Source organism: Corvus moneduloides, chromosome 23 (genome assembly GCF_009650955.1).
Source record: "Corvus moneduloides isolate bCorMon1 chromosome 23, bCorMon1.pri, whole genome shotgun sequence".
NCBI classification, from domain to species: Eukaryota; Metazoa; Chordata; class Aves; order Passeriformes; family Corvidae; genus Corvus; species Corvus moneduloides.
The window spans coordinates 352,158-374,193 of record NC_045498.1 but is presented as its reverse complement, the minus strand read 5'-3'; the positions used below and the strand labels follow the sequence as shown (position 1 = coordinate 374,193).

The following is a 22,036-nucleotide window of genomic DNA, read 5'->3' as shown; positions in this document are numbered from 1 at the left end:
TAAAGTGTAATTACTGCTTCCTTCACGAGCCTTAATTAAAGATGAAAAACAATCCTGACAAGTCAATTAGATTTTTTTTCCTTGGTCTCCATTAAATTAAGACTCAAGTGTTACTGGAAGTGTTTCATATCACAACACATTTAACCGAAGGCTGCTTCGTAATAAATAAATCACTGAGGACAATGCAGGAACTTTTCCTGAAGGCTCTTCTTACAACAGGATTTCATTTTCCAGCTGAGAAAGGCCTTGGGATACTTTTTCCTCCACACCACCTTCTCCAGCAATGGGGAAGGTCCATCAGAAGCTGTGGGCAGCCAGGGTGCCTGGGAAACCCCGACCTGTCCGAGATCTCCAGGGGGACACCAACAGCAAAGCTCTGGAAGCACAGGGCAACCCCATCTGTGCCATGAGGGCTTTGCAGGAACCTGGCCCTGCAAAGCCACTCCCAAAAATACCCTTTAAAAGACAGGGCTGAGGGAGAGGCTTGTTCTGCAGCTCAGGGCTCCCCACAGCACAGCTCCCAGCCCAGAGCCAGGAAAGAACTCCAGAGGCCATCACAAATTTGGAACATTTATTTATGCAACTGATTTTCTTCAAAGGAAAGAAAGCCAAAAATAATAATAATATAACAAAATAATAAAAAAACAGTTAACAACAGCTGGATGTGCGTGGTACAATCCACATCAGACGTGTCCCTCCCTCAGTCCCACTGCCCTGTCCCCTCCATGGTGGAGCTGCCTCATGGTCCCAAGTCCCTTTGGCAGCAGCTCTGGGGTGCTGCCAGCTTTTAGGTTCACTTTTTCTGCATATAGACAAAATCGTTCCAATTTGGTGTTTTTCTTGGGTTTTAATTTTTTTCCTTTTGTTTTGTTTTTATTTAAAAAAAAAAAAGCACCACTCCAATCTGTAATACCAATAAACATTATCCATCTTAAGAACAGTATTTATATTTTTATATATAGATTTCTATATATATATTTCTATGTACAGGATGGCCTTGCCTCGTGTCCGAGGAGCATCTCAGTAGGAGCTGGAGATGGGTTGGGTTTCATAGCACTTGGATTTCAAAGTCTGCCCTTCACCAGAGATGCCCTAAAAACCCAGAGACACCCAGCAAGGAGGCATCAAAATAAAATAAAAAGGAAAGAATCTTGATTTTAAAACATATATACAGCTCCTCCAGTCTCTGTTGTCTCTGTAGGACTACCTGGGGTTTCAGTTTTCCTCCTTTTCCTCCTCCTGGCAATACTTCACCTGCGGAGCCCTATGGGACGCTCCCGCCCTCTGGACCCCAGGAGGATGTGGGTGGTCCAGCAGGAACTGGACCCCTCCAGTTCCTAGGGCTGAACAGCCCCCAAACCATCCCATTCCCAGGGATTTCGGAGGCTCAGCTCAGCTATTTTCACACAAAACCAAACAATTTCTGCTCCTTTCTGCAGCCACTGTGCAGCACCTTCCCTAGGACAGCACGGACAGGTCTGTGGAGAGATGGGGACTGGGAAAAGGACACTGATTTATCCCAGTGTGAGCACTGGTGTAGCCAGGTACTGGTGTTACCAGACCATTTGGGGGTAAACAAAGAGCTTTTGATGATGAGACAGAATGGGCTCACGGCAGGTGAGGCAGGTGAGGCAGGAGAGAAAGAAGGGATGGTGTCAAATAGCCCTTGGAATAAGTTATTGTCAGGCTGTGAATTCCTCAGGAAGGCAGTGGGAGAGCCAAGGGTCTGGGACGATGCTGGAATCCCCATCACCACAGCAGCAGCACATTGTCCAAGGGGAGAGAGGACAGGGACAGCTCTTCCTGCTCTCCTTCACCCTTGGCAGGTGGATGGAAACAGCTCCTGGGTTTGCTCCTCCAGGACACGGCCATTTCAGCTGTGCAGCCTTCGTGATTCCCTGGGGAGAGCTTCCTGGGTAAAGGGATCACCAGCTCCAGGCAGGCAGGGTGGGAAGTTGCCCCTGCCCTGGGGAGGTGGGGCTGGAGCATGGGGGTGAAGGATGGCAGATGGATGAAGGACAGGGTTGCCCACAGGAAACCTCCAGCATGTGGAGGACAGTTTCTCATCCGCTCTGCTCCATCCCCCTCAGAAGGGTTCTGCCTGGTCCTCAGGACAGAACCAACCTCCCCTCAGTTCCCCTGGCAGACCCCAGACATGGATCCCTCCGGCTGCACCTTCCCAAGGCCGTTTATTTTATTACAACCAGGCTGAGAGCAGAATCCCGGTAATTTCCACAACAGCAGATGGAGAAAGTGCCATTGCACACCCACCTGCAGCAGGATGGAGCTAAAAAGCCTCAGGTACCTTCAGCCACCAGCCCCGGGGGCACAGGGATGTGGGGACCTCCCCCTGTCCAGCCCCGACACACGGCCACGGCTTCAGCACAGCTCAGCCCAAGCCAACGCCACCCCAAAACCGGCCCTCCCGCCCCACCAGCCCCAGCAAAAGCCAAGAGCATCAACAGGCAACTGCCCGGGGGTGACATCCAGGAAGTATTTGGGATGGACCCGAATTTTGAGGATTTTGCTTCAAATGCAGCTACACACAAGGGGTTAAAAGCAGACCCCATGGGCCAGTGCCTGTGGGACACCAGGAGGAATTCACTGCTACAGGTGGAGAGGAAGGTGTGGAGATGCTGGGGAACCATCCCCTCAGAAGCTTTGCAGAAGCACCAGGAGGGTCCGGGTTGGTCCCTGCAGAGGGACACTGCCTGGCCAGTGCCCCCCACCCCTCACCCCTCACCCCTGCCTGTCCAGGGCTGGATACACAACGGGGCAGAACTCACAGAACTAAAACAAGCGAGGATCAAACTCATGGCACGAACGGGCAAAAACTCAAGAGCTCCTGGGGTGTCTCTGCTCCGGCTCAGAGTGAGTCCCACCGAGGGAAAACCTCTGGCAGCCTCCGGGCTCCTCCAGGAGCAGCTTCAATTCCACACACAACAGAGCAGCATCTCCCAGTATCCATCCTTCCCTGCTGGGGAACAGCCTCGGCTCCTTCCGGTTCCTCTTCCTCCCCTCCAGACTCACCAGCACCGCAGGGCCTCATCCTGCACACACCAACCCCAGGCGTGACTCCAAGGGACGGGATGAGTTGTGGGATCCACCCGTGGCCGCTCGGACATGCCCGGGGCAGGGAGGAAGGATGGAGAGCGGAGGATGAAGATGGAGAGCTGCGGAAGGTAGAGCAGCCAACACATCCCCACGTCCGTTCGTTTCCTGCATCCGAAGGGTTTCCCGGTGGGTCCTTTGCTGTTTCCCTCCCCACCCCAAGCAGGGCCGCAGCGTCCAGCTGGGAAGCGCGGCTGGCACGGCCCCTGCACAGCCCTTGGTGCCCCTCCGTGGCCAGGTGCTATCTGGTCTCCAGGGACTCCAGGTATTCCAGTGCTATGTCGTAGCAGAAATGGTACTGCTCCTGTTCGGGGAGAGAAGAGGGGATGTTACCATCCCAAGGGAATTTCCCAAATGTGTCCCTGTCTGAGGAAAAACACGTCAGCAGCCTTAAGGAAACACCTGTCAGCCTCTCGGGCCCCGTGACAGTCCAGCTGAAGCCACAGCCAGGAAAAACCCCTCTCTTGGCCAACGACAGCCACTGCTGGGGCACATCGCACGGCCCCACACGCACGGAAATCCAGCACTCTGGGGACACACGGCACCTCCCCCTGCCCCGAGGGAGGGACCTGGACTGCAACATCCCCTTCCTGTGAAAATACCTTTATTCCCCATCCCAGGTACAACCAGCACTGGGGATTCAGCGACCTCATCACCTCAGTGACTGACAGCTGTCAATCAAATGGTGGCAGAGCTGTGGGAATGATGGAGTCTGGGGTCAGGAGGTGTCCAAAATAAAACCTTAGGCAGGAAATCGAGGAATGCTTGTTTCTGAGTTCAGCAGAGGCTGGGAAAGGGGAGAGCACCCAGGCAAATACCCCTGGCTGTAGTGGATGGAGATGCCCTGCCCTGGCTGCCAGGACGTTCCTTTATCACAAATTCTCCTGCCCGGCAGGACCGGGCTTGCTCTCCCACCTTTTCCTGAGACATCCAGGGATGGTGTCAGCATCCTCCCAGCCTTCACTCCCCTCAGCTGCGTAAAGGGGAAGCCCAGAGTGGCTGACTCGTGGTTTTGTAACAAAAATCCCTGAACTGGGGCTTGTGAAGGCATACTCATCCACCCCTGTCCTCCTCTCCATGCCCTGCTCCCGTGCTCTGCCACCCTCGTACAACTCACAGCACAGAAACCTCGGGAGAGCTCCGACCGCGGCAGTGCCCATCCCCAGGAGATGCTGCTCCAGTGAGCAAAACCGGCCAGAGGGGGGGAAAAACTCCAAATAAATCAGGATTTTGGTGCTGCTACAAGCACTGGGACATCCAGTGGGAGCACTCTGGGTGTGACAGCAGGGAGGGAGAGGGGAGAGCTCATCTCCCCAAATCCCAGCTGCAGGACAGGGATTTGGGCCTGAGCACCAGCATGAAAATCCCGTTATCCCACACGGGTGGGCAGCTCCGGGATCCCAGGTGGGAGCGGGCAGAGGGGGAGAAGGACTTCAAAGCAAGGAGGCTGCGGCAGTCCAGATTAAAAGCACATAATGCTTTTTGGATTAAGGAAAGGGATTGTTTCCATTTATCATCATATAAAAATAACCCCCAGGGCAAGAGGGGGAAGAGGCACAGGCAGCGGGAAGTGCTCTCCGCTGGGATGAGCTCCTCACACCAGGCACGGATCCGGCCTCCCGGTGACTCTGGGAGATTGAGATTCCCAGAATAGTCAGTTCAGGTTCATTTGAGGCGGGAGGAGGCTCGTGTCTTGATGGGAAATTTTGCCTTTTTTTAATACCTTTGCAATTTAGCCCAATGGGTCTGGTGGCTTCATGCTCGTCACATCATCTTTCCATTATCTGCATCCCTCCCCCTGCTCCCCTCTCCCCTCCCTCACCTTCTCCTCTGCTTTTAATTCCTAATGCAAATCACATCCCTTCCTCAGAACCATTTCATTTTGCAACTTAGGGATTTTATAATCCAAACAGGGTAAACATTTCCAGCTGACTTGCTTTTAAAACATCATGAGGCACCTGGATCCCTCCACCACGGAGATGGACACGCGCCTGCTCCCTCCCCTGTTCCATCATCAGGCCCTGAACTAGGGCAGGGGCTGTTTGCCCTGACCTGCTGCCAGCTCCAGCCTCCCCCTCAGGACATATCAGTCCACTGCTGCTCCCAGCAGCTTGTCCACCCATTCACTTCACTCCAAATGCTCATTCCCTTTTATAAGTCCGACAGGAATTTATCTGACTCCACACCAGAGCTGCTCCCAACACCACAAACCTTCCAAAGAACCACAGCTGCATCCCATGGGTGAATGTGACTCTGTGTTACAACTCCTGGGGAGGATTTCCAACAGTCCCAGCACTGACTCCGAGGCCAAGCTGGCACAGCAGGATGAAGACAAGCCCAAGGCTGCTCTGACGAGCTGCCTCACTTCCCAGCCCATCCCAGCACTGTGCTGGCGTGAGGAGGCCCATGATGCTCATCGTGGTGGAAACGGCGGTGTTGTGGGGGGTGAGCATCCCCAGCACCTCTCCTCCATGCCAGGACCAGCAGCCAGGGTGGACAGGGAGGGTCTGGTGCTTACCAAGGTCTCCACCATATTTGGTTTGTAGTTGCGGAGGGTCTTGGCAGCGAAGAAGACATCTGCCATGTTGTGACACTTGATCATCTCCAGGATCATGGTGGAGGCGCAGAAGGTGCCACTCCGGCCACCTCCGTTCCTGGTGGGACAAAGACACATGTCAGGAGTGAGGAGGTGGCATCAGAGCCCCTTCCTGCTCCCTCCAAGTCTCCCTTTCTCTATCTGACCCTGCATCCCGGGGGATGTCCCAGAGCAGGGCCTTGTACCCAAAATGGGGACCTGAACCTGCCCCATGGGGTAGCAGGACAATGATCCTGCCCTCCAACCCTCACAAGAGCATGGAAACACATTTCTGGACCAGGGCTGGATTTTGGCCATTTGGGCTCAACTCCCAGCCCTGCCATGTGACCTTGGGGAAGCTGCCATGTCCCAGAGGTGACTCAGGCCTGGTGACAGGGTGGTGCTGCTGCCTGGAAGAACCGTCCCATGTTCCACCCAGAGCTCTGGGAGCCTCCCCAAATCCTGGCTGAACCCCCGTTCCCACACCACCACACCTGATCCCTGGCAGCAACGGGAACAGGGGAGAGGAAGAGAGAACACGATGCCAGAGCTTTATAAAGCGTGTTCTCAAATTATCCTTCAGCTAACGAAGATGGACAAGGCTGTAATTAGTTTTTGATTAAAGGCTCTCCTGCTGTCTCTCCCCATCTGTGAACGTGCCGGGTCCCATCCGAGGGGAGCACACTCAGTGTTTGTGAGCCAATCCGCCCAGAAGGAGGGGCATGGAGACCATCCGAGGCTGGACAGGGCTTGGAGCAACCTGGTCTAGTACAGGGTGTCCCTCCCACTGGAACGAGATGAGCTTTAAGGTCCCTTCCCAGCCAAACCACTCCATTATTCCCTGTCCCCCCCCGATGAGCAGCAAGTGGTGGGGGTGGCATCCACATCCCTTCGGAGCCTGTTACACACACAGGACGTGGGGACAGGGCTGGAACCTCTGCCAAGGGTGGGGGACCAGCACAAAGGGCAGGTTGGTGTCACCCCTGCTGAGCATCCACCTCACGCAGGAGGTGACCACAGGGTGCCTCACCCAAAACTCATGTTGTGGCAGAGGTAGCCCCATGTGGGGACCCCGCTGAGGGCTTTGTGGAGGATCTCCAGGCAGAGCTGTGGACAGGGAACCTGGAGGCCTCTCTCCCCCAGCAGAGCCTGCTCCTCCCCAGCTGACACTCACAAGCAGTGCACCACAGTCCTGCCATCACCACTTTCCTTCTGCCACCTCTCCACCTGGGCCAGGAGGTGCAGGAAGGACTTCTTGGAGTCTGGGGTGTCTCGATAGGCTGACCAGCGCAGGTACTGGAAATGCCGGACCATCAGGTGCCCCTCCTGCAACTGGAAAAGCAAAACTCATCAGCTGGGACCCATGGGCTGCCCTCATTTGCCTCCACTGGAGGTTGGATGGAGGGCAGGAGGGGTTTGCCACGCACAGACAGAAAAGGCAGAGAGGAAAACCCTTTCCTGCTGCTTTCACACGGATGGTTCAGCCTCCTCCTCCAGCTCACACTGGTTCCACCACCCCATCCTGCCCAGGAGAAGCCCCACTGACATGGTTTATCTGACCCCACAGCATCTTGGCTTGTCTGTGTATCCCCCAAAACCTGCTCCCAGGCCCCTGAGCCTCCCCAGGGCTTCTCCATCACACCCTTCCTTTGCACGCTGAAGATCCACGGGATGTGGCTCTGTTGTGCTCACTGTAAACCAGGAGGCTGCTGAGAAGCTGCCACGGAGGCGGGAGCTTAATACCTGGTAATCTGGTTAGTTTGGAAACCTAATCTGGTTAGCTGGATCCAGGAGCAGGATTACAGCCACGGAGCTCAGCAGGCTTGAGCCAGGCAGATGTGGGGCTCCTGCTCAGGAGCACCCGGAGCATCCCGAGCACGGGATGGGATGAGACCACAGTCACCCCTCCAGACACAGCCTGGGGCTCACAGCTCTTGTGTGGGGAGCACGTGGAGGAGAAAGGGGGGTCAAGCACTGATGGGGGGTCAGGCACCGATGGGGGACACTCTGGAGGGCTCCATCCACCCAATTTCAGTGGGATGAGAGCCAGACCTTCTCCAGCCAGAAGGACCAGGTGTTCCTGGGGGGGAATTGGTGTTCCTGAATTTGGTGCCCACTCCAATCTGCACACCCCAAACAGGGGAATGTCTGAACCTTTTTGGGAGCTTTGTTGTGAGCTGGTGATGTGCCTGTGATGGGCTGACCACACCGGGCTCCAGGTTTTGCTTTCAGCTGGAAGCCAGGAAGGCAGACCGGGAAGAGGAAACAAATAAAGGGAGTTAGAACAGACGAAAACTCCTTTGACAGCCCAGGAAGGAAAGTTTTGGGATCTGTTTTGAAGGCAGGGGAAAGCTCCAGAGCACTTGTGACACCCCCAACACCCATTTCCACTGCAGCAAGGCTTGGCACAAAGTGGCTGCATGCATTTACCATCCCTGCTCCAGCAATCTGCTCCTTGGAGGAATCTCCTCGTCGATCCAGAGATTTCCATCACGCTGCATTTTAATTTAGCCTGGAGTATATTCTACCACCCGAGAGCTGAGCATATTTGGTGTAGGGTTTTGTGCTGACACCCAGGAAATGCCAGATGCTCCCTCGGCGAGTGTGAACCAAAACCCGCTTTGTGTTAAGAGTCCAGATAATCAGGATTTATCTCCTCTGGCCCCGGCCACCCTGCCAAAGCACCTTCCCAGCCGGGCCATCAGCCAAGCCATACGTTCCCTTCCAAGCTCCCTAATTCCCATCTGCCCAGTGACCTTCACTGGGGCACTGGCCTCAGCCTCTTGGCAACCATCAGGAGTTTAAAGACCTCAGGGATGCCACCTCCTCCCAGCTGACATTTGTAGGTAAATCGGCTTCTTCTTTGCACGTGCAGTTCTGCATCCACACAGCCCACATCCCTTCCCTGCTGCCCTGCATTTGTCTTCTTTCAAGGCCAGCTGAACCAGCCATGCAACACTGGCAAAGGGTAGAAATCCGTGTGGATCTTCTCATCCTGCAGGGAGAGGGCTCTGCTGGTGCCAGAGGAGCTGCTGTGCCCATGTGGGGACTGTCCATCCTGTGCTATGTGTGTGGCTGGGCAGAGATGCACCTTCAGGCAGGAGGAAGAAGGTCTTCCAGCAGTTTTCTAAAACCTTCCAAGGAGCTGTGAACTCCAGAAAGGTTGGATGGAGCAATGGCAATTTTACAGGTTCCTCTCTGGCAGGAGGAGAGCTGGGGCTGCCTCCTCTGAAGCAGCTGAGTTAGGCTGGAGACCCCAGCAGTCAGGGAGGATCCTACTGCTCTCCACAACTCCCTCAAAGGAGGTGGGAGCCAGGTGGGGTCGGTCTCTTCTCCCGGGTAACAAGTGATAAAAAAGAGAAAACAGCCTCAGGCTGCATTGTGGGCAGTTTAGACGGGGTATTAGGGGAAAATTTCTCCACCAAAAGAGTTGTCAAGCCCTGGCACAGGTTGCCCAGAGAAGCTGTGGCTGCCCCATCTCTGGAAGGCCACCTGGAAGGCTGGATGGGACTTGGAGCAACCTGGGATAGTGGAAGGTGTTCCTGCCCATGGCAGGAACAACAAGGTTTTGAAGTTCCCTTCCAGCCCACACCATCCTGGGATTCTGTTATTCGTATAAAGCAGCTCACCCGTGTGACGTTCTGGACTCGGAAGAGCCGGGACACGATGTCCTCATCTGCCGCTCCGGAGATGTACTCCACCTCCATGGGGCCGTACTGCTGCAGCCCCAGCTCGGGCCAGTACTGCAGGCAGGGCTGTGGAGAGAAGCACAGCTCACCGTGACTGGGAATGTGGGCTGGGACATGGGGAAGGGCAGCAGGCAGGACAGGAAACGCCTGTGAAGGGAGTGGCTGGTGCTGGACCCCCGGGAGCCGCTGGCATGGGGTGGCCCCAGGGTGGGGTGCTGGGCCACGTTTCTCACACAGCACATCAATGGATGGAGGATCTCCCAGCTCACTGAGGGATCAGAGATGAAAGGTCAGGTCCACCCCCAGCACCCACACAGCCCCCTGGCACTGCACGGACACAACAGCTGACACTGCTGGGAATGGACACCGCTGGTCCAGGAGGATGTGGGATGGACACTGCTGGTCAGGAGGAGGCAGGATGGGCTCTGCCCCAGTTCCAGCACAGACCTGATCCTGCACAATGTCAGAGCAGGGCTGGGCTGCTCACAGTTGGCTCTCAAGCCCTGTTGGCTTTAGGAGCCACTCTGCCACCAGCAGTGACAGCAGTGTGGGATGTCAGTGCTCTTCGTCCCATGGCCAGGACATCCCACCAAGCCAAAGCAATCCCAGCCTGCATCCCTGGGGAGCAACTCCTCCTCCCCGTGTCCATCACAGCACTGATGGATGGCTCAGTCCCTGGAGCATGGGTGAGATCGTTTTCACAGTGTGACAGCTGGGAAACCAGCACCAACACAAAATATATGATGTTTGTCACCGCACTTTCACAGGGCATTTAGCAACGCAGGTCAGCCACGGCCTGGGCCCAACCGCACGGCAAACGTGTCTGAGGAATAATTGGTTATTAATAGGGGCTATAAATCTCCAAGATCTCTGAGCCTTCCAGACTCAGAACTGTAATTTGGGTATTAAAACTTCCCTTGGCAAGGCGTAGTTCAAGTGAGTGCTGTACCCTCAAAGTCACCTTTCAGAGCTGCCTGCTGGAAAGGTTATTTATTACCTGTTGGTCTTACACCAGTAAACATTTCGGATCCAGCTAAATATTGTAACCAGACACCCCTGAAGAGCTGACAGCAGGAGAGAGGCAGGGCTGAGCAATGAGGAAAATGGCAGAGGGAAGGGGAAGGGGAAAGAATCTTGTCCCTCTGCCCTGCTCAGGTGAGACCCCACCTGCAGAGCTGCCTCCAGCTGGGGGGACATGGACCTGTTGGAGCAATGACAACACCAACGGAACACCAGCGGAACGCCAACGCCAACTCAAAGCCAACGCCAATGGAACACCAACACCAATGGAACGCCAATGCCAATGGAACACCAATGGAATGCCAATGCCAATGGAATGCCAATGGAACGCCAATGGAATGCCAATGCCAATGGAACGCCAATGGAATGCCAACGGAACGCCAATACAACGCCAGTGCAACACTACTGCAATGTCAATGCCAATGGAACACCAATGCCAACTCAACGCCAACACAACGCCAGTGCAACACTACTGCAATGTCAATGCCAATGGAACACCAATGCCAACTCAACGCCAACACAACGCCAGGGCAACACTACTGCAATGTCAATGCCAATGGAACACCAATGCCAACTCAATGCCAACACAACGCCAGGGCAACACTACTGCAATGTCAATGCCAATGGAACACCAATGCCAACTCAACGCCAACACAACGCCAGGGCAACACTACTGCAATGTCAATGCCAATGGAACACCAATGCCAACTCAACGCCAACACAACACCAGTGCAACACTACTGCAATGTCAATGCCAATGGAACACCAATGCCAACTCAATGCCAACACAACGCCAGGGCAACACTACTGCAATGTCAGCACCAATGGAATGCCAACACCAGCACAACGCCAACGCAACACCAAGGCAACATCAATGCCAACACAACACCAACGCCAGCACAATGCCAATGCAATGTCAGTGCAACACCAACTCCATGCAGCCAGGCTGGGCTGCTGCTCAACACCTCTTTGGCTCCAACTGGCCAGCCCTGTGTTTACAGGGGACAAATCCTGAGTGCTGCACACAGTGCCGTGTCCCCTTGCAGAGGAGAAGTTGCTGAGTGAGCAAGGCAGGGGCTGCAGCGCTGTCAGGCCAACGGGGACAGGGCAGGACAAAAGCCACCCATGGGGCCGGCGCAGTCCCCGGGGCAGCAGCACTCACCCAGGCAGAGTTGGACTGGTTGAGCTGGTTGAGCATGACGATGGAGGTGCAGCCATAGTCGTACACCAGCCGCCAGAAGTCGGTGGTGGTGTTCTGCAGCGGGTGCAGGGTGACGATGAAGGCAGCGCTCTTGGTGTAGCTCTGCAGAGAGGGAAGATGAGCACCAGTAAGGACACAGCGGTGACACTGGAGCTACTGTTGTCACACCCCAAAAAACCAGTGCAACCAGATGAGTGGGACCAATCCCCTCTTCTCCATGCCAGAGCAGAGCTGGTCTCCCTGGCACAGCCTCAGTACCTCAGTGCCCTGGTGATGGGGAGATCCAAGTGATCCCTGCCCTTAGTCAGGATGGAAGTACCCACATTTTGCTCTCACAGGAAAGGGTATTTTGCATAAATAATTAGGGAAAAGATGTCCCCTTTGAGCCAAGAGCAAGCAGAAGCCGTGGCTCCCAGAAGACCCCAGACCCCAGCTCTGCACCCTGGCCCTGACTGGAAGCATCACCCACTGCATCATCCCCACCCAGAGCGCCCCACCACCAGGCACCGAGAGCTGCAGAGACAACCACTAACCTGGGCTCAATTTTTTTTGTGGGGAAGAAAGAAAACCCCAAGTGAAAGATCCTAGAGACTGTAAGAAGGAAGTAGGAGGGAAGGAAATGACTGCATTTCTAGATTGTGCTTTGAATAAGACACATGCCCCTTGGTCATCCTGCTGCTGGTTTGCCAAGGGCCAGCTGAGCTCGACACTGCATCAGGCTCACTTAACACAGTTTGGCTCAAGCATCTTCAGACACAGAATCACCACATCTCTCTGCTGATGGGGGTTCCTCTGCCTGCTGCAGAATCTCCTGATTGAGCGCACAGAAATGCCTTTATTGAACCATTCCCCCAGCCCTGTCCATGGGCAGCAGCAAGACCTCGGCGCTTGGCGAGAGCTTTCCACCCTCGAGGAGGGGCATGAGAGCAGCAAGGGGAAAGAGATTTCACCAGGCTTGCCTTGGCACCCACCTCTTTGGCACAGGTGTAAGTGACAGCAGGGTGTGCAGCAGGGCACGGCTCCACCGGCACCAGCACCGGTGACAGGTGGCACAGGCCAAGCTGATATGACAGATGGACAGACTGACTGAGCAAACCACTTTGGCACTTAAAGAAAATGAGACTTTTCTTTTTTTTTTTTTTTTTCCCAAAGAGGGAATTGGGTTTTATCCCTTCAGCAAGAATTTCATCCAAAGGGCTTTGTTGTCTATAAAAAATATTTCATTCACTGACCCTTTAGCAGAGATTAAGGGAGGCTCAGTGATGCATAAAGATAAAATGATAGGCAAACAGCAAGCAAGCTGGAAACAAAACTCCCATCCCACTGCAGCACTACGAGAGCCACTCCCCACCACCAGCAGCCCACTCTGCCTTACAAACTGCTTTTGCTGTGGGAGCAGGAATCAGGGAGATGGGATCCGCACAGAGATCCAGCAGGATAAATCACCCACGGGATGGAAAACACAAGGCTCAGCCTGGTGCCAGCGCTCAGGGTCCGGGGAAGATGCCTGGGGTGTGGGGGGCTCCGTGCTGCCCATGCAAAGCATTTCAAGGGAAGGGAAGAGGGGTTGGTGATGAATGACCCCATCGTTCAGCGTGGGCTCGGAGCCTGCAGCATCCTCTGCTCTGCTTTGTGATCATCAGCCACCAGGAGATAGCTTTGTCACCACAGGGTCCTTTCTGACTGCACCAGGGGGATGCACAGTGGCTTTGGGAGCAGCTCAGAGCCCCCCCAGTTGCAGCAGGAGGATCACGAGGGACTGGCAGCACGGGAAGGGCTCAGTGCTCCCAACCCCCCCCCGGAGCTTCCTCTCCCTCCCCTGTCCCAGTTTCACTGCAAAATCCTGAAGTCCCTCAGTGCCCGACTCATGAGAGCAGGAGGAAAGCTCTTGCAGGGTGCTGCTACGCAAAAGAAGGGATGCAGGACCCCGTTACACCAGTCCCAGCCCTTCCTCCCCCTGCACACAGCAGCCATGAGCCTTCCTGCCCTTGTGCAAAATGAGGCCATAAATCCAAACCGAGCAAAGTTTTGCCATGAAAAGTTGCCTGAGCCCACGGGAAGCGGCCCCTTCCCTCCGCAGGGAACACTCACATCAGTTAAGGCCGCGTTGATGTAGTTGTTGCTGTCTCCATCCACGGAGATGAGGAAGGGAAGGCATCGGTCGGGCGGCAGGACGTCCATGCTGCGGTTGCGCTCCCGGTTGCGGGGCAGGAGCGCGATGCTGCACTCCTCCACGTCCAGGTGTGGGGTCACCGAGTTCAGGGTCTGCGGGTACAGGGGTACCCCTCAAAGCCCTGCCTGGTCCCAGCCGGGGTCAGTACCAGGAGGATGAGGACAAGAGGGAGCCGCAGAGGTTTTGGGGCACTCACCTGGAACTCCTCCCGCAGCTGCGAGGAGTTGCTCTGCGGCTCTATCCTCACCATCTCCTTGTAGGTGGGCTTGAACTCGCTGGCGGGGATGCTGGTCTCCCCGCACAGACAGGCCTCCAGGATGGCATCGTGGATGAAGATGTACTGCTCCTGTGGGGAGGAGAGGGGACAGGGCTGAGCCCCCAGAGCCGGCTGGTGACGGCAGCCCCGCGTGTCCCCGGCACCCGCTCACCTCCGTCTGGATCATGTTGATCCTCCGCGAGCAGAGGGTCTTCACGCAGTTGTAGATGTCCACGACGCCCTCGCACTCGGCCATGTCCAGCATCACATCCAGGACGATGTAGCAGCCAGTCCTCCCTGTGCCAGCGCTGGGGATGGAGGGGAAACAGCAAACACATTGCCAGTCTGTGCTGGCACCCACACACGGCCCAAAAGGCTGCTGGGCACCAAGCAAGGTCTCTGTGGGCGAGGGCTCAACACACAGACCCTGCACCGGGCAACCCTGAAGGGCTGCAAGGACCCCACACAACTCCAGAGCCTGGTTTAGCCCTAAACCTGCCCAAACACCCCTGCCACAGCCCCAGGGGCGTGTGATGGTCAGGCTGTGGGTGGGCACCCATATTTAAAGTTCATTTTTAATTTAAGACAGCAGAACACACGGTTTTTGCACCAAAACCGACAACTAAACCATCCAAGTGCCAACAGTTCTCTGGGATCTCAGCCAAAAGTGCCAAGGAGGGCTCAGCTCAGAGCTCTGGGAGAGCAGGGAGGTTCCCCTGGCATGAGCAGGTCTGAATGCCCATGGGGACACCCTCAGGGTAAGGCTGAGCCCAGCAGGATGCCCAGAGCCAGCCCAGCAGTGGTGACATCCCAAGCCCTGGCATGGTTGGAGTCACAGTCAGAGACCTGCTGTGCCGTGACCCCCCCATGATGTGTCAGGAACAGAACCACCCCCCTGCTCCTTTCCTACGGAGTCTTTTCCAGTGAAAAACCAATTTTTGGGGCTGATGAATCACTCATCGTGATTATCAGTGATTACAGGCTACAGGCACTAATCACCCTGGCTGGTGAATGAACGCTGATGAAGCGGCTGACAGAGAGAAATCAAATAAAAAATAAAAAAATCCCTCCCACTCATCAGCTCCTCCTGGTTTGCCCAGTGGAGGAAGAGCCATTAGCACATCATGTGGGAAGGCCTGCTCGGGGCACGGAGAGCACCAAAGCTGCTCAGATGTGTCACTGGTGTCCTCCCAGCTCCAGTGTCCCCGTGGCCGAGCCCCGCAGGGACAGCCCTGTGGATAACCCTGGGAACGGGGCTGTCCTGCTGCCCCCCTGCCTCTCCCTTCAGCCAGACCCCACGTCCTGACCATCAGCAGGGGCCAAACTGCCCACTGCCATTTCACCCGGTCCACTGGGACAGAGCTGTGTCACCAGTCACAGGCTGGGGCAGCCCCAACACGGTGCTGCTCCCTGCTTGTCCCCCTGGACCAGCCACAGCCCCCCATCCCTGCTGCCACCAGCCCAGTGGTGGCATTTCACAGAGAGATGCCATCGCAGAGGGACATCAAGGCCAGGCTGGACAGGGATTGGAGGAATTTGGACTAGGGGAAGGTGTCCCTGCTCTGGGGATGAGCTTTAAGGTCCCTCAAGCCCCACCCATTCCATGAGCCCCACCTGTACCTGCAGTGGATGACGATGGGGCCGGCGTCTGGCGGCGTGGACGCCTTCACCCTGCGGATGAAGGCCAGCAGCCCCGTGGCGTGGTAGGGGACACCATGCTCGGGCCACGACATGAAGTGGAACTGCTTCACCTCATGCCGGGCCGAGTAACCCCGCTGCAAGGGAAGGGTGAGAGGGCAAAGTCACTCAAACACCTATTTTCTGGGGAATCCATGATTTTGCCAGTTCAGCATCCAAGCAGATGGACCACACAGCACTTGGGCAGCCCTGCAGCTCCCTCCTCTTGGCTGCAAGAGGGTTAAAAAACACCAAGGAGAAAAAGGAGGTGGCAGCAGCCTCAGTCTCCTTGCCCTATCACCAGACAGTAACATGACATTCCTGTAGATCAAGAGTAAATTGCACTGGCTCCATCTCCAGTTCCCACGCTGCAGAGTGATGGCTGCATCACCTCCAGCCCAGAGGAGAGGGAAGCATCCTTCATCTCACCCCACTCACACGAAAATTGAACACTCACTCTCTGTCCAAACCAGCACAGGGCTGAGCCACTCGCCCGGCACAGGGCACAGAGCCAGGGAAAAGGCAAAGGAAGGAGCCCCTGGTGACCCCATACTGGGTTAAATAAACAGGGTACTGGTAAGTGCCAAGCTGTGGAGGGTGAGAGGTGGCTGAGCGGGGGTCGGGCAGGGGCAGGGGCAGGGCCGTACCCTCTCGAGGGCGAAGGTGCGCACAGCGTACTCAGCCAACGTCTCCGATTCCACCAGCGTGATCTTGATGTCCCCGTACATCTCAGAGTCATCAGGCCAGTATTTGGAGCATTTCACCTGCAAGGAGAGGACAGGATGGGGTTTGGCTCTGTGGAGGCGGCTTCCAGCAGAGCTGGAGCCCGGAGGGATGGGACGGGACGGGATCCTTACCCGGCCCACCTCCACCAGCTTGGTGATCATCACAATGCTGGAACAGTGCTCCTGCCACACCATGCGCCAGAAGTCATACACCATCTCCTGCTTGGGCCCTGTGGGACACAGGAGAAGCCCCCATGGATGGATGGGCACCACCAGCAGAACCCAGCCCTGGCAGTGCCCCAATGCCACCACGTCCCCCCTCCTGCCCGTGTAGCACAAACAGCCCCACAGCACCTCAGAGCCCTTTTCCCCAGGGTTGCACAGTGCCAAGGCGAGGCAGGAGGGGTGGGAGCTGCTCCGCATTGGCCCCCTCCCTTCCTTTCCTGCTCCTGCAAGGTTTAACCCCACCAGGAGCAAAACTTGGCTGCTACATCAGGAGCTGAGGAAGCACTGGCTGAGAGGGCAGGGCGTGGCTCACCTTGTGTGGCGATGAAGTGGTTGGACCTGTGGTAGCCCTGCAAGGGAAGCAGAGACATCAGTCCCAAGCTGGAGGACACTGAGACACCCGAGAGCTGGGGCACAGACCCATCAGATACTTCCCAGTCACCCAACTGGTAGAAATTCCCCACAGCCACTGGGCCAGATCCTGCAGGTCCACCGCAGGAGGAGGAGAAGGTTCAGCAGCCACCCCACACTCAGTGTACCCTGTCCTGGCAGGGTTCATCTCCTGCATCCCACAAGAGGCTCAGGTAATGCCCAACGCTCACCCCTGGTCTGCACCAGGATCCTTTATCAGTGCCTTGAGGGATCCACGGGCTCCACTCCAGCTCCTGCTGCAGGAGAGCCCCGTTGCTGACCCCCCACCCCACAGCAGCCCCCTGGTGCTGAGACAGCCCCGCTCCCCTCCTTCATCCCCACTGCTCAACCCTGAACAAGGACACCCCAGCTCCAAGAGCACGTTCCAGCCAGGCCACTGCCAGAGGGACTGTGAACAGTGTCCACACCGTGGCCAAGGGTCCAGCAAAGTTAAACCACACCACACACATGGAGGTGACAGTGGCTTCTCCATCCCCCGTGCGATTTTTGGGGGTCGAATTCAACCCCTTCTCTGAGCACATGGGCCCTGCTTTCCATGCCCCAGTGCCACACAGACCCTGCTTTCCCATTCCCTGGACCATTCCCAGTTTATGGACACGTTTTCCCAGCCTGCCTCTCCCTGATGGTGTTTAGGCCACGCTGCCCAGGGCGAGGCCTGGCAGGAGATGGGAGCAGAGAAGGGAGGAGAGGGGGAACAGTTACTTACTTCTCGGTTAATCCGAATCTTAATGATCCCGTTGGGACACAGGTTTGAGAGAAAAAGATCAGAGACATTAGTGAGGCACAGAGCAGAGAGGGGTTAGAGCACTGCCCCAGAGCGGGCCAGGGAGAGACAGGGCAGAAAGGACACAGGGGACAGGGACGGGCAGAGGGACACTGCTCGGGCACTGGGATCAGGCCACCACTGACAGACAACACCCTCAGGGCAGGAGAGAAGAGTGGGATTTGCTGCTGCTTCTATGAGATGCTGGAGCCTTCCTGCACCTGCCCTGGTGTCAGCGATGCTGGAGGTGACAGGGGACATCACCAGATTCACACACACCAGCAGGATCCAGGGGTAGCCCGCTGTGAGCCCCAGGTGGTCCCTTGGTCCTCTTAACCTCTGCATTCTCCACCCAGGGAGAGGGAGATCCACAGCCACGTGAGCAGGTGAGGGGATGGAAAAGCAGAGAGGGAATGAGAAAGGAGAGACAGAGCAGAGCAGAGCAGAGGAGGGAGAGATGTGATGAGCAGAAACTGCTGTTGAACATCAATAAATCAGGCAGGTCCTTCATGATGAGTTCCAGGGATGCACTGACCAGCCCACCCTGGGCTGTCCAGACTCCTCCAAATGCTGCTGGACAGACCCTGAGAGTCCACAGGATCCACAGAAAGCTCCTGTTCCAGCCCAGACCCCAAGGACACGGGCCCTGTCCCCACTTACGTCGATGTAGTTGGCGTTGATGTAGTCGGAGTTGGGGTCACCCAGCAGCGGGTGCAGCTTCACGCGGTGACGGTCATCTGGGGAAAGGGGACAAGGGACCATCAGTGCCAGGGCTGGTCACCCACCAGGGCACCCTGGGCCATCACTCTGCCCCAGGAACCTGCAGAACTCGGGTTTCTGAAGCTTTTTGGGGTCTAAGCCTTTGCTAAAGGCACTCACATGTGGACATGTGATCCTGCCTCCCTTTGGTCTTGTCTTTCTTCTTCGAAGCATCCCAGCCTTCAAAGAAACTCTGCAAGGAAAGGATGGACATCCCAAGCCGAGGGCAGGACTGTGGGGTCCCCCCGGCCCCAAAAGCTCCCTGGGCAACAGGGCAGACAGGGTGGTCCCTCCACCCCAACACCTGTCTCCTGCAGCCCCAGCTCCACCTCCACAGCACACTCTGCCAGCTACACACTCCTGTTGCATCCACAAAATGCTCAATTTTCCAGCAAATTACAGACTGCCTGGTTTTTTTTCTCCAGGGCTGGTTGTGTTTTTTTTTCCTAAACCTCCTCAGCCCCTTTCTCTCCCTAGCACAGAACAGGTTTGTGTGTAATAACAGTGACATTCATAGATTGGCATAAGAGGGGGAAAGTGGAAGGAAATTACGTGTTTTCTCCCCTCCCATAATATCTGAGTGCTTTCAAATGACTAGTTCCAAGAACATACAGCAGCTTTTCAAGGAGCACTAATGATTATCGCAAGCCCTGGTTTGTCCAATGCGTGAAAGGGGGGGAGAGTTCCTGTTCCTGAAACAGCCAAGCATTAAACAGCAATTTCACTGGGAAATTTCAGTCTCCAGACCTGTGGGACACCAAGGAGTCGGGAAATGACCCTGCTGGCTGTGCTGAGGCAGAGGCTTGTGAAATACCCTGCTCTGGTACGAGTGCTCCAACCTGGCCAGCTGGGATGGACATGATGCAGCCAGCAACTTTTGGGAGAGAAATTCCTGCCCTGGCATCACCCACCCCAGGGTCTTCATGTCTTGGAGCTGCCAGACTGCAGAGGATTTGTTTGTCCTTAGGCTACAGCCATGCTTATCACAGGCCAAGTGTGCTGGAGAGCAGAAGGTGACACAGTGATGCCCAGGGAAAGGGACAGGGAAAGGGACAGGAAGAAGCAGCCCTGGCCTTGCAGGAGAGCTGGGATGACGCACTGCGGACAGGGTTGGCAGGGCTGATTTGGCTCATCCCAGGGACCTGCTCAAGCTGACAAATAACCCAAAGCTGCCAGCACCAGCCATTGACTCAGGGACACCCCCACACTGACAATGCCAGCCCAGAGCTGTGAGCTCCAGCTCCCACCCAGAGCTCCAGACCTGGAGCATCCTCTCCTTGCTCACAGATCCAGTTCATGTCTCCCCCATCCATCCCACCTCCCACTCCCCCCGAGACCCTGGCACAAGCTGTCCCCACCTCATACTCCTGCTTGAAGCCATAGCCCTCCGCTGTCTTCATCTGGTTGATGTGCTGCAGGAGGTCGGCCACGCGCACGGCCGGGTGCAGCTGCCCCGTGTGGTATGGGGAGCCCTTGCGGCCGCACTGGCGCCGGGGGGAGCCCCCCAGGAGGCTGCTGGACTCATTGACCACACTGCTGCGCTGGTCACCTGCACAAGGAGGGACAACCAGAGGCCATCAGGGCAGCAAAACCTTGGGCTGCATCCCCATCACCCCCTGGCACCCACGGAGGGCTGAGGGAAAACTCCCCGGGAGATGCTGGTGCTGGAGCCCCTCTCTGGGGACCACCAGGGGGTCCAGCCCGCAATCGCACTCCTATCCTCTCGTGCTCTCTGCAGCTCTTCCTGCACCACAGAGCCAAAAATGCCCAGCATAGCCTTTTAGGAGCCCAGCAGATCTATTAGAAATCAGCGGGCAAGGCCATAACGGGGTAATAACCTCATTTCCCATCAGCAGGAACAATGAGCTCCCATGCAGACAAGCAAGAGGTCCATGCCCAAATATCCACACAAGATCCTGAGTTGAAAAATCACCTTGCCAAAGTCTCCAGCACAGCTTAACAGTTCATTTTCCTCACTGCTAGAAACCAGCAATGGATTCCACAAATGGAGCTTGCTGCTGTTTGATGGGGAGTCTGTGCAGTATTTACCTGGTTTGTGTCATTGCTGTGTCATTACCAGCAGAGCCAGGCTGAGACCTCACCTGTGTTTCTCAGGGAAAGCTCCCACACCAGATCCCAAAATCTAGGTTTGCACAAAACCTGATGCTCTGCGCTGCTCCCGGGAGAGGGGCAGGCAGGGACCACCAGGTTTGGGTTGGAAGGGACCTTAAATCCCATCCAGTCCCACCCCTGCCATGGCAGGGACACCTCCCACTGTGCCAGGCTGCTCCCAGCCCCAATGTCCAGCCTGGCCTTGGGCACTGCCAGGGATCCAGGGGCAGCCCCAGCTGCTCTGGGCACCCTGTGCCAGGGCCTGCCCACCCTCACAGGGAACAATTCCTTCCCAAGATCCCATCTAACACTGCACCCTGGCAGTGGGAACCAACAGGACAACACAGGAGGGTCCCTCTGCACCCCGTGACCTGCCCAATGGGCTCATCAGCCGCTGGGATTAATGAGAAATTACTTAATTGCTGGCATTTGCAAGGTGCTGCCACAGCCACACACTGAGGAACCAGTTGGGTTTCCATAAGGATTAGTGACCTTCTTTTAAATGCACAGAAACTGAAACACAGGGGGAACAGCCACCAACCAGTCACCAAGCCATTAATTTCCCTTCGTTAATTAAGGATGTTTACAGGCACTGGAGACTCTCCCAGCCATGGCAAGCAGCCCGAGCTCCCCAACTCAGCCCCACCAGCCTCTGAGTTTCAAGGACAGCGACCAAAGAAAAAATACACCTAACCTAGCTCTGTGTATTAAGAGGAGGAAGAGTTTGCCCTCTGGGCTTTTATGATCCGTGAGACAACGGCGGGAAGCGTGCGGATCCGGCAGCCGGCGCGGAAGAGCCACGCGCAGGCAGCATCTTGCAGTTACTGTAACAGATGTTATTAGCATATGGCTGAAACTGGGGCATCCAGCGAGTTATTTTACAACTAAATCAGCACGGAGACACATCCTCCGGTGGGTGTGAAGTTATCAGTCTCCCTCTGATGTGAGCGCGAGGGCTCTTTAACCCTTCGAAGCCCAGGCTGCGTGGGGAAGGCTGGGGGAAGCTTCCAACCTCAGCGTAAACCAAGAGCTGGGACTCACCCAGTTCCGGGGGGCTGCGGCCGGATCCTGAGCCCACAAATGGCCTCAAACTGCCCAGCCCAAGCTCAGATCTCCACGAGAAGATAGAGACCCAGCTCCCCACGAGAGCTTTCCCTTCAGCACAGCCTGGATGGTGGCAAAAGCTCCAACATCGAGGAGATCCCTGCCCTTGGAGATTTACACAGGGCAGGGAAGAGCCTGCTATGCCACACACATCAGTCTAAAACAGACGTAACACCAAGCCTTCAGTATTTAGAGAATCAGAGAATATCCTGAG

The 22,036-nt window shown here is 56.0% G+C and overlaps 1 protein-coding gene across 5 annotated transcripts in view; it reads right to left on the bottom strand.

Moving 5' to 3' along the window:
- Window positions 1-556: 556 nt before the first annotated feature.
- Window positions 557-22,036, bottom strand: part of PTPRU (protein tyrosine phosphatase receptor type U) — a 56,815-nt gene continuing 35,335 nt past the window's right edge. For 3 of the 5 annotated variants that reach the window (XM_032132179.1, XM_032132181.1, XM_032132183.1), the window contains 16 exons: window positions 19,965-20,155; window positions 18,727-18,799; window positions 18,508-18,584; window positions 17,791-17,808; window positions 16,966-17,002; window positions 16,560-16,657; window positions 16,350-16,466; window positions 15,646-15,800; window positions 14,198-14,333; window positions 13,966-14,115; window positions 13,688-13,861; window positions 11,558-11,698; window positions 9,316-9,441; window positions 6,861-7,018; window positions 5,630-5,765; window positions 557-3,415 (listed from right to left, as the gene is read on the bottom strand). In XM_032132179.1, coding sequence (XP_031988070.1) covers window positions 3,353-3,415; window positions 5,630-5,765; window positions 6,861-7,018; window positions 9,316-9,441; window positions 11,558-11,698; window positions 13,688-13,861; window positions 13,966-14,115; window positions 14,198-14,333; window positions 15,646-15,800; window positions 16,350-16,466; window positions 16,560-16,657; window positions 16,966-17,002; window positions 17,791-17,808; window positions 18,508-18,584; window positions 18,727-18,799; window positions 19,965-20,155 — 1,850 coding nt within the window. In that variant the 3' untranslated portion in view covers window positions 557-3,352. The remainder of the gene's footprint in view (window positions 3,416-5,629; window positions 5,766-6,860; window positions 7,019-9,315; window positions 9,442-11,557; window positions 11,699-13,687; window positions 13,862-13,965; window positions 14,116-14,197; window positions 14,334-15,645; window positions 15,801-16,349; window positions 16,467-16,559; window positions 16,658-16,965; window positions 17,003-17,790; window positions 17,809-18,507; window positions 18,585-18,726; window positions 18,800-19,964; window positions 20,156-22,036) is intronic. The other 2 variants (XM_032132180.1, XM_032132182.1) reach the window with 1 other exon arrangement.